Here is a 12,500-nt window from a genome sequence, read left to right as displayed (position 1 = left end):
AATTCCAGGCTCTGCGCCACAGCCTGGAATTCAGTCAGAACCAAATCGACGCTATTACTAAGGACAACAAATCACTCCATCACTCTGTCAATACGATAACCACCCAGCTCACCTCTGTTTCCGCTGACAACAAAGCTATGAAACAAACCATCCTGGACTTACAAGCGCGCAGTATGAGTGACAATCTAGTCTTTACCGGCATTAACGAACAAACCTCAGAAAACCCAGAAAATACCATCAAAGAATTCATGTCCATACAGCTCAAACTACCCGCAGAGACCGTCAACAACATAACTTTCCACCGCGTCCACCGTCTGGGACCGCAGAACAACAGCCGGCCGCGGCCAATCATCGCTAAGTTTGAACACTATAAACAAAAAGAACAGGTCAAACAACAAGGCAGGCAGCTCAGAGGAACGGACTATGGACTCAACGATCAATACCCAAAAGAAATCATGCAACGTCGCAAAGTTTTATTTCCAATCCGCAAAAACATGATGAAAGAAGGAAAGAAAGCAATAATATCACTGGACAGACTATACATAGATGGACAATTATACCGCGATAAGGACGTAACCCCCTGGCTCTTCTAGACCCCGTTTTCTCTCTCTCGCTCTCTCTCTCTCTTTCCTGTCCCTACGTATCCGCATACATACACAAAACTCCCCATCGTAATCTCGATATGCCCCCCTCTTTTCTTTGCATTTCACTGTTTCGATTATTTTATTATTTAGTATTGCACCCATGTCGTACTGTACCTGACAGTATGAACCCCGATCTGGTTCACACATTGCCTTGTATTTCTGTTATGTGTAATATGTTACTTACTTTGTTGTCTTTATGTTCCTATGTTTTTTTGTTTTGTATATGTTTGTTCTTCCCTGATTCAATGTCTGCTCATACTGCTGTGTCATTTACACACACACACACACACACACACACACACACACACACACACACACACACACACACACACACACACACACACACACACACACACACACACACACACACACACACACACACACCAACATTAACACTCAGTCTATAGTATTTCAATTAACATGTCTTCTCTCAAATTCTTAACCTGGAATATCCATGGAGTTGGTTCTAAAGCAAAACAAATTAAAGTTTTAAATCATCTGGCTAAGCTCAAAGCAGATATATGCTTAATACAAGAAACACATCTCTCAGAATCAGGTCACAACCAATTTAAATCAACACAATTCACTCATTCATTTTCAGCTCACTACAACACAAAACAAAGAGTCTGTATTTTAATTAACAAGACAGTTTCCTTTATCCACAACTCCACCATCACTGACCCAGAAGGCCGGTTTATCATTATTAACATATCCGTCAACAATAGTCCAGTCACAATCTGTAAATTTTATGGCCCAAACTCTGATGATCCATCCTTTTTTCATAATTTTTTTTCATCTCTCTCAAACATTTGCAACTGTCCAGTCATAATGGGAGGTGATTTTAATACAGTTATCGACCCATCAGTAGACCGATCTAATATTACAAATAATAAACGTACCTGGCAATCCACAGAAACAATAAAACAGTTCATGAGGGATTGTGGTCTTGGCGATAGTTGGCGATTACAGAACCCCAACGCAAGAGAATACTCATTCTTCTCTCCGGTTCACCGTTCATACTCACGCATTGACTTCTTCCTTAACAGCAATTCAATTATATCGGATATTTCAGACTCAAAGATTCACCCTATAATTATCAGCGACCATGCTCCCGTAACATTTACATGGAATAGAATTAACATACATAAACCAATCACTAGATGGCGTTTCAATACGTCTCTTCTCAAAGACCCTCAGTTTGACAGTCTTATTAAAAAAGAGTGGGCATCCTTCCTAGAAATAAATGATTCCCCAGAGTCATCACCGACCCTTCTATGGGAAACAGGGAAAGCAGTTTTAAGAGGAATAATCATTTCATTTTCCGTCTACAAAAAAAAGAAAGAAAAAAAGAAGAAGCTGAATTGGAACAACAAATCAACCAACTTGAAATCATTAATGCAAGCAACCCAACATTGGAAACTCAAAACGAATTGAGAAAATATAAATTTCAAATAAATGAAATAATAAATAATAAAACTCAATTCCTAATACACAGACTTAGACAAGAACATTTTCACCATAGCAATAAATCTGGTAAATATTTGGCAAGTCAAATTAAACAAAATAAGGAAAAAACTACAATCACAATCATCAAAGACTCAACAGGGAATCCAACAAATTCACCCGATGAAATCAATAAAATCTTCAGAAGTTTTTATGCCAAACTTTATTCATCTGAAAAGGACCCACACCCAGAAGACATCCATTCATTTCTCAACAGTATTGATTTACCACAGATTAACAAAGAACAAAATAACACACTTGACTCCCCATTAACACAGGATGAACTTTGTACTGCCCTCCATCTCATGCCCAATAACAAAGCACCCGGACCTGATGGCTACCCTGCAGAGTTCTATAAACACTTTTGGTTCATCATAGCTCCACTTTTTCACAAGATGATAACAGAAATAAAACAAAATTTGCAATTCCCAGCAAGCATGAATACAGCCTGTATATCACTTCTCCTCAAACCAAACAAAGATCCAACTCTTCCATCAAGCTACCGTCCCATTTCCCTCCTCAATGTAGACATTAAAATCATCACAAAGGCACTAGCTCATAGATTAGAAAAAGTCACTCCATTTATAATTCACCCAGATCAATCCGGCTTTATCAAAGGTAGACACTCATACACTAACACACGCAGACTGTTTAATTTAATCAACTACTCATCATTACAACAAACCCGAACCATCATCGCCTCCTTAGACGCAGAAAAAGCATTCGATAAAGTAAATTGGACATTTCTCTTAAGTGCATTAAAAAGATTTGGTTTTGGGGAGTCATTTATTAACTGGGTCAAAATTCTATACACTGCACCTACAGCCACCGTCATCACCAATGGACACACCTCTCACAGCTTCACACTGCACAGGGGGACAAGGCAAGGATGCCCACTCTCTCCCTCACTTTTCATCATTTTCATTGAACCGCTAGCTGCTGCCATTCGTCAGAATACCATCATAAAAGGAATCCAAACACTCAATACCCATCACAAAATCAGTCTTTATGCCGATGATATATTGCTCTTCCTCCAAAAGCCATATTCATCGTTACAGGAAACTATTAAAATTATAGACACATTCTCCAAAATCTCTAACTACTCAATTAACTGGAACAAATCATTCATCCTTCCATTAGACAGTAACAGTTGGGATGGGGCAGGCCACACACCACCTATTCCTTTTGCACTGGTGTCATCACTTATTTGGGAATACATATTTCCTCCAGGCTGTCAGAGCTGTTCACACTCAACTTCACTCCACTACTTAAAACAATAACCGACGACCTCCTCCGCTGGATGAAACTACCACTGTCACTCATGGGCAGAATAGCAACAGTTAAAATGACAATTCTTCCTAAAATAAATTACCTATTCACAATGATTCCATCTCAACCCACCCACTCCTGGTTCAAATCTCTTGACTCACTCGTTACTAAATTTTACTGGAAAAACAAAACACCAAGAATAAAACTGGCCACTTTACAACAAACAAAAAAACAAGGAGGACTTGAAGCTCCAAATTTTTCTCACTACTGACTAGCAAACCAACTTCAATACATTCTTAAATGGATCCACCCGACTCACTCAGACAACACATGGTTAGACATAGAACAGACAGTATGTAAGGACATCCAGATTTCAGACCTACCATTTCTCAGCCAATCAATCAAACGCCATCCTTGCTTCAAAATGGTAACAATAGCAGAAACTCTGACAGCCTGGTGGAAATTCCACAAAATCACTAATGTCACTTTTGCACCCTCAAATTTCACCCCTATATGGAATAATCTGGACATTCTAAGCAGTAATAAGCCTTTAAATCTCCACACATGGTCCACTAAAGGCATCACTCATTTGAAACACATCTTTAATCACACTCCTCCCTCTCCTCTTCTCTCTCCTTCCTGATTGTTGTTTGTCATGTCCAAATGTTGCACTTCACCCAAAAAAAAAAATTCTTGTTTGTGAAAACATTCATTCTTTGGCAATAAACCTGTTTCTGATTCTGATTCTGATTCTGAATACCCTGGTTTCATTTCCCCATTTGGTTCAGAAGTACGGCATCGGGAAAAATCACTTTCTGGAATATCTACAACTTAAATCATCCCTTCAAACAAAATTCAACATTAAGGCCACACATTTGGAATTACCTCCCCCAACCTCACAGTTAATTAATATCACCTCCTCAAATAAATTAATCTCAAAAATATGTAGCATAATATCACACTCTGAAATAATAACCATACCAATAATAAAATGGGAATTTGACTTGGCTATCACTCCTGATGCCGACTTCTGGACCAAAATCTGTACTAATATATATTTTATGACCAAAATACAAATTTACAACTAATACAATATAAAATACTTCACAGAATTCACTACACTGGGCACAAAATGTTTAAAATGGGTTTCACTACAGATATCTGTCCACATTGCATGCAAAATACTCAGGATAGTTACATTCACGCCACCTGGCACTGCACACCAGTTCAACACTTTTGGAAACAAATAACTGAGTCACTGTCTGTTTTCCTGGGCTGCCTCATCCCATTATCCCCATCACTCTGTTTACTGGGAGACATCTCATCTATAAACCTGAGCAAAACAAACTGCAAAATACTTCGTGGCCCTAACTATCGCCAAGAAAACAATCCTCGTGAACTGGAAATCAAGGAATAACACACATATCTCACACTGGAAAAATTTAATGTCAGAATATATTTCAATGGAACAACTCACCTCATCTATCATTGACAATACAACAGAACACCACGACATCTGGTCATCATTCACTATATTTTTACAAACATGACACCACTCCTCTTATTTATTAGTTAATTCATAAATGCACACAAACACACATATACACATGTACACATGCATCTGTCTTTCTTTCTTCTTCTCCTTCTAATTATTATTATGTTTGTTTTGTTTGTTTTTTGTTGTTTTTGTTTTTTTCTTTCTTTTTTTTCAGAAAAACTCTGACTTTATGATGTTATGTCCATTGTTTTGTCGTCTGCATTGTTTATTGTCCTCTAGGTGTTATGTCTATGTATTGTCTTTTGTCTTAAAATAAAGAAATGTAAAAAATAAAAATAAAAATGTGTACGTTACGACGTTAACCGGTTACGCTGCGCATGGCGACAGACTAGATTATTGGCGACTTGCCAGGTGTTACCTCTCAGCGTTCCAGCTGTTGCCCTTCAAAACAAGAGCTCAAGATTGAGCTTTATGGAGAGTGGCCGTATCAAGCCTGCAACCCCGTTTTAAAAAGAGGTGTCGTGGAAAGCCCATTTTATCACACATAGAAAAAAATGTAATGACTCAGACATATCTGCACTTGTTTTGTTTTTCAAAGGTTGCGCGTTATTGTTATTTTGAAAAGATATGCAGTGTCACTAACACTCAGTAAACTCTTTATGCCCAAATATTTGATCTTATTGTTTAATTTTTCACAGGTTGCACTTTATTGATATTATCTTGAAAAGGTATTCAGTGCAAAACAGGTTAATTGCAACGTTATGTAACTCATAGAAATGTAAGGTATTCTATATACAGCGTTTTCATTGTTATCTGACTGAATGAAAGGCAGACTTGGTTATATTATATGTGGTTACATTGTCATTTAAAAAATAAAAGTAATTGTGACAGTAAAAATAAATTGTTTTATAACAGTGTATTTTCATGTAACTTTTGTGGTTTAAAAAATGTCTAAAGGAACTATTGGCCCCCGGGCATCTTTACTTTATCACAATTGGCCCTAGCTGCAAAAAGTTTGGACACCCCTGTTAGAGACACACGCTGTGATGTAATACCGCCATCTGACCCTAGGGGGCGGACAGACTCCACCACAGGTCTGCAGGAGGTGGCACCGTGAGCTCAGCAGGAAACCAGGGACACAAATTCAATAATTCCTCAATTAATGATGCAATGAATTGAATTCTCTCCTCGTGTCTCAGGAGTCGTGGACCGGCGGGTCGATGCCGGCTGTTCAGGGGCGGAGCTTACAGGTTATTTAGGGGACAGGTTTTCCCCACGGACTGAACTCCACGAGCATTGAGACATAAATTGGGGCAATTTTAAACTTGTGAAATAACATTTAATCTTTGTTATAAAAAGAATATATATATATACTTATTTAGGCTAATTCTTACCCCACGATGACCCCACGATGACCCCACGAGAACCCCACGATGACCCCACGAGAACCCCACGATGACCCCACGATGACCCCATGAGAACCCCATGAGAACCCCACGATGACCCCATGAGAACCCCACGATGACCCCACGAGAACCCCACGATGACCCCACAACAACAAGAGAGAGAGAAACAGTTATGAGTGTGTGGGGCGGGATAAGAGAGAGACGGTTGTGTGTGTGTGGGGGACAAGAGAGAGAGAGAGAGAGAGAGAGAGAGACAGCAGACAGGATGGCTCTGATGCAGACAAACACGGGGACTCTCTCGTTTTCGTCAAACTTGTCTGTCGAGATGTTTGTCTGTGTGTGTGTGCGTGTATGTGTGTGTGTGTGTAGGTGTGTGTTAGCGGCCGACAGTGTGTGTGTTGATACGGGGGCCGTCTTGACAAACGAGGGTTCTCTACGGCACGTTCAGTGTCACCTCCTCACCTCCCAGGTGACAGTGAACTGGACTAAATAAATACAAATATTGCTCCTCTGTTAAAGGGTCAGATATATATATATATATATTTATAAAAATCTGCATACATATATATATATATATATATTTATTGTTTTTTTTTTAAAGTAAGGAAGGAGGTCACAGGTTCTCGGCCCCGAGGCACTTCCTGTGCCACAAAGAATGCAGGTGGCAGTTCAACGGTTGGGAGATGCCACACATGAACAATGGTAAAGGAGAAATGTGTCACTGTGTGTGTGTGTGTGTGTGTATCCACGAGGCCAACACCCAGGAGAGAAACGCATGTTTTCTCTCAGAAGCTGCAGAAGCTGTGTAAACAGTCATTATTGTCAGATTGTCATCTTTCCGACGGCCCTTGAACGCCTCAGAAAAAACAACTTGTTTTCTTCCAACCAGATTTAAAACGCCGGTAGAGCCTCCCTGCGTGTGGGATTGTTGGATTTACAGATTGCATTGTTTTAAAATCAATATAAAAGAAATGATCAAATCAATTTAATTAGTGTTTATGACATTATACCTGCATTTAAAAAAGACGCGTGTGAGTTGTGAGCAGTGGCGGCTGGTGACATTTTTGGGGGGGGGGCGCAGTTTAAATATCACTCAACAATGAGAAGAAATATTGTAAAAAACAAAGCTTTATTTAAAAAACACACCGTGCTCAACACTGTCCAATAACAACTATCAACACACTGTAACTTTGGGCATGAGAGGTTCAGAGCAGCTTTAAGGAACATTGGGTTGGGTTTCAGAGGTTTACAGAATAAAAGAGTTTCACCCTCACATGAAAGAGGTTCAGAGCAGAATAGAGTCAGAAAGAGATCACATGTTACATTGGGGGACAGAGCAGACCCACTACTGTAAAGACAAGGAGCTCCTCTCTTTAAAGTGGGCAAATGTCTCAATAACTCTCTGGTTAAAGTCAATCATTCAATTCAATTCAATTCAGTTTATTTGTATAGCCCAATTTCACAAATTACAAATTTGTCTCGGAGTGCTTTACAATCTGTACACATAGACATCCCTGCCCCAAAACCTCACATCGGACCAGGAAAAACTCCCAAATAACCCTTCAGGGGGAAAAAAAGGAAGAAACCTTCATGTCTGTAACCAGCCTCCATTATTCTGGAGGGAATGTGTCTGTTTCGTTGTGTTTCGATGCCAGTTCGGTCTCCTTCTGCTGCTCTGCTCTGCAAACAGGGTTAGCTTCATGCTGTTAGCGAGTTAGCTTCATGCTGTTAGCTCGTTAGCTCCATGCTCTTAGCTAGATAACTGCGGCAAGATTCGTGCTTTACACTTGTCTGCAGCTCTTTAGGCCCCTCCCCCCGTTGTAGTCCAGAGAGTTTCAGTCCCTTTGGAACAACAGACAGGGGAAACTAAACAGCATTACTCACTGAGCTCCAGCTAACAGCTCCGTTAGCTACCTGCTCCCGTAGCTCCGTGGAGCTCTCTGGCTGAGGGAACGATACGTCTCTGATCTGCCGAATAGTCCAGTCACGTGAAATAATAAAACGATGTCATTGGCCAATGAGCGCACATTTTTGTGGCACAAGATTCACGTTTCATCCTCCAATGAGAAGCCGTCCTTGCCGAAACGACTGAAATGTTTGCTCGCTGCCGCACACACACGTTGGGCCGGAGCCCCGTAAAGGGGGCGGGGCTTCTCTCCGTGAGGATGAGTGGCGATATATTATATTTTTTCACATTAACTTAAGTGGTTGTTGACAGGCTGACGGTCTCCCACACACATTTAGTGCGTCAACATGGTATATTTACTATTTAAATGATTTGGCATATAATGTTTTTGACAGGATGTATTTTTATTTTCTTCTTTTTTTTTTTTTCCATCTCAAAATTTTAAGAGGGGCGGCGCCCTAGCGCCCCCTATGGACGCACCGCCACTGGTTGTGAGGGAGGGGTCCGGGTGTCTTACTTGGTGAGCACGATGGAGACGGCGTCGTTGAGGATGCTCTCGCCGAACACCAGCATGTTGAGCACCGGGTCCACGTTGAGGGCGTTGAAGATGGCGATGGTGGCCACGGGGTCCACGGCCGAGATCAGGGAGCCGAAGGCGAAGCTGCGGGAGAGGAGAGCGAGGGGTCTAAATCAACGCTAGTTAATGTGTGCACAGAGGTCAGAGGGAGGCAGACAGGAAGTGAGTCACGAGCTCGCTCAGGTGGCCCAATCCCACACGTTGTTATTGTTGAGCAATATTTTGGGAGATTTTCTGGCTTTGTGCACATCTCAGCACGTCCAGATGTCCTCATCTAAGCCCCGCGGTGCATTCAGGGGGCTTTACGGCAGTTTGTGTCTGCAACAACTCGGTAAACAAGTCGAGGAAAGCGCCACGAAATAGATATCACTAAAAAAAGAAATTAATTAAACACAAATATTTTGAAAGGTTAGTTCTTTTTATATATATATTTATTTTAAAGAAAATATATATATATAATGTATTTTGTAACTGTAAAACATATTTTTTCCTGTTTCAGGGTAATATACAGGACTGTCTCAGAAAATTAGAATATTGTGATGAAGTTCTTTATTTTCTGTAATGCAATTAAAAAAACAAAAATGTCATGCATTCTGGATTCATTACAAATCAACTGAAATATTGCAAGCCTTTTATTCTTTTAATATTGCTGATTATGGCTTACAGCTTAAGAAAACTCAAATATCCTATCTCTAAATATTAGAATATCATGAAAAAGTATACTAGTAGGGTATTAAACAAATCACTTGAATTGTCTAATTAACTCGAAACACCTGCAAGGGTTTCCTGAGCCTTGACAAACACTCAGCTGTTATAAATCTTTTTTTTTACTTGGTCTGAGGAAACATTAAAATTTTATGAGATAGGATTTTAGAGTTTTCTTAAGCTGTAAGCCATAATCAGCAATATTAAAAGAATAAAAGGCTTGCAATATTTCAGTTGATTTGTAATGAATCCAGAATGCATGACATTTTTGTTTTTTTAATTGCATTACAGAAAATAAAGAACTTTATCACAATATTCTAATTTTCTGAGACAGTCCTGTATATATATATATTTATATAATATATTTATATAAATAGATATATCTATATATAAATAAATACATCAATATAAATAGATATTTATATATATATTTATATTTATATATACATATATATATATAAATGTCCCAAAACTATTAAGTAAACGATTCTAAAATTAATAATATAAAAAGAACAGATTTTAGAAATATTTGTCTTTTTTTAAAGAAGAAATGAACAATCCACTAGTCTGTACGTGCATTGTGTTCCTTCAACTTAAACATTAATTCATTTTGTATTTATTTATTAATCTTCACACATCAAGTGTGCAAAATGTAGGATTTTCTTTTTGTGAATTACTGTCGAGGAGCAGCGATAGAAGAACGCTTTGTTGAAAGATTCATAAAAAAGAAACAGATGTGTGTGAACGAGTCTCAAGACGGAAAGGACCGGAAACAAGAAATCACCCCAAAAAATAAATTAAAGATCTGCTTTGGGACTTCAAGAACAACGAATCAATTCTCTCTTTCAGCGCTCACATCCTGAATTCCTCTCTGAATGTCATGAAGTCACACACGAACATACACACACACACACAGACAGACAGACACACACACATACACACACACACACAAATAAGCACACACACAGACAGACACACACACACACATATCAACACACATACACACAGACACACACACACACACAAACAGACACACATACACACACAGACAGACACACACACACAAACAGACACACATACACACACAGACACACACACACACAAACATATCAACACACATACACACAGACACACACACACAAACACACACACACACACAAACAGACACAGACAGACACACATACACACACAGACACACAGACACACACACACAAACAGACAAACATATCAACACACATACACACAGACACACATACACACACACAAACAGACACACATACACACACACACACAGACACACACACACACACATCAACACACATACACACACACACATAAACAGACACACACAGACAGACACACATATCAACACATACACACACACACACATATAACACACACACACACAGACAGACACACATACACACAGACACACACACACAAACAGACACACACAACCAGATCAACACACATACACAAACAGACACACACAGACAGACACACACATATCAACACACATACACACACACACACACAGACAGACACACGCACACACAGCTGGATTATCTGATCGCCTGCAGCCCAGTAAACTCTTGAGCTCCTAAAGTTATGGAGTCACGTGAATGAAACTTATTTATAACACTCAAACTGAGACTCACCTGTCAGTCATGGACAACTTGTAGATCACATCCGCCTGAGAGACAACAACAACGAGATGTTCCAGGTAAAATACGATGGAAAATACTGAATAATAACAATAATAATAACAATGCATTTAATTTACAAAGCGCTTTAAAAAAAGGTATAAATATAATTAAAATATCCAAAAATATAAACAATACATCAAAACAATGAGATCATAGAGTCACACTCTTTTGTCCCTCAGCGGCCCCGGTAGGCGAGTCACCGGTAGGCGGGTCACCTGTAGGCGGGTCACCGGTAGGCGGGTCACCGGTAGGCGGGTCACCTGTAGGCGGGTCACCGGTAGGCGGGTCACCTGTAGGCGGGTCACCTGTAGGCGGGTCACCTGTAGGCGGGTCACCTGTAGGCGGGTCACCTGTAGGCGGGTCACCTGTAGGCGGGTCACCGGTAGGCGGGTCACCTGTAGGCGGGTCACCTGTAGGCGGGTCACCGGTAGGCGGGTCACCTGTAGGCGGGTCACCTGTAGGCGGGTCACCGGTAGGCGGGTCACCTGTAGGCGGGTCACCTGTAGGCGGGTCACCTGTAGGCGGGTCACCTGTAGGCGGGTCACCTGTAGGCGGGTCACCGGTAGGCGGGTCACCTGTAGGCGGGTCACCTGTAGGCGGGTCACCGGTAGGCGGGTCACCTGTAGGCGGGTCACCTGTAGGCGAGTCACCTGTAGGCGAGTCACCTGTAGGCGGGTCACCTGTAGGCGGGTCACCTGTAGGCGGTCACCTGTAGGCGGGTCACCTGTAGGCGGGTCACCTGTAGGCGGTCACCGTAGGCGGGTCACCTGTAGGCGGGTCACCTGTAGGCGGGTCACCTGTAGGGCGGGTCACCTGTAGGCGGGTCACCTGTAGGCGGGTCACCTGTAGGCGGGTCACCTGGCAGTCACCGTAGGCGGGTCACCTGTAGGCGGTCACCTGTAGGCGGGTCACCTGTAGGCGGGTCACCTGTAGGCGGGTCACCTGTAGGCGGGTCACCTGTAGGCGGGTCACCTGTAGGCGGGTCACCGTAGGCGGGTCACCTGTAGGCGGGTCACCTGTAGGCGGGTCACCTGTAGGCGGTCACCTGTAGACGGGTCACCTGTAGGCGAGTCACCGGTAGACGGGTCACCTGTGGCGGGTCACCGTAGGCGGGTCACCGTAGGCGGGTCACCTGTAGGCGGGTCACCTGTAGGCGGGTCACCGTAGGCGGGTCACCTGTAGGCGGGTCACCGTAGGCGGGTCACCTGTAGGCGGTCACCGTAGGCGGGTCACCTGTAGGCGGGTCACCTGTAGGCGGGTCACCTGTAGGCGGTCACCTGTAGGCG

The 12,500-nt window shown here is 41.8% G+C and overlaps 1 protein-coding gene across 2 annotated transcripts in view; it reads right to left on the bottom strand.

The window, feature by feature from the left end:
• slc9a8 (solute carrier family 9 member 8) overlaps positions 1-12,500 on the bottom strand; it is a 31,724-nt gene that overhangs the window by 8,642 nt on the left and 10,582 nt on the right. For both annotated transcript variants that reach the window (XM_056422536.1, XM_056422537.1), the window contains exons 7-8: positions 11,167-11,201; positions 8,744-8,887 (exon numbers count right to left, since the gene is read on the bottom strand). In XM_056422536.1, coding sequence (XP_056278511.1) covers positions 8,744-8,887; positions 11,167-11,201 — 179 coding nt within the window. The remainder of the gene's footprint in view (positions 1-8,743; positions 8,888-11,166; positions 11,202-12,500) is intronic.

This window comes from Pseudoliparis swirei, chromosome 9, assembly GCF_029220125.1.
Source record: "Pseudoliparis swirei isolate HS2019 ecotype Mariana Trench chromosome 9, NWPU_hadal_v1, whole genome shotgun sequence".
Lineage (NCBI taxonomy): Eukaryota > Metazoa > Chordata > Actinopteri > Perciformes > Liparidae > Pseudoliparis > Pseudoliparis swirei.
This window is presented reverse-complemented; position numbering and strand designations above follow the sequence as displayed.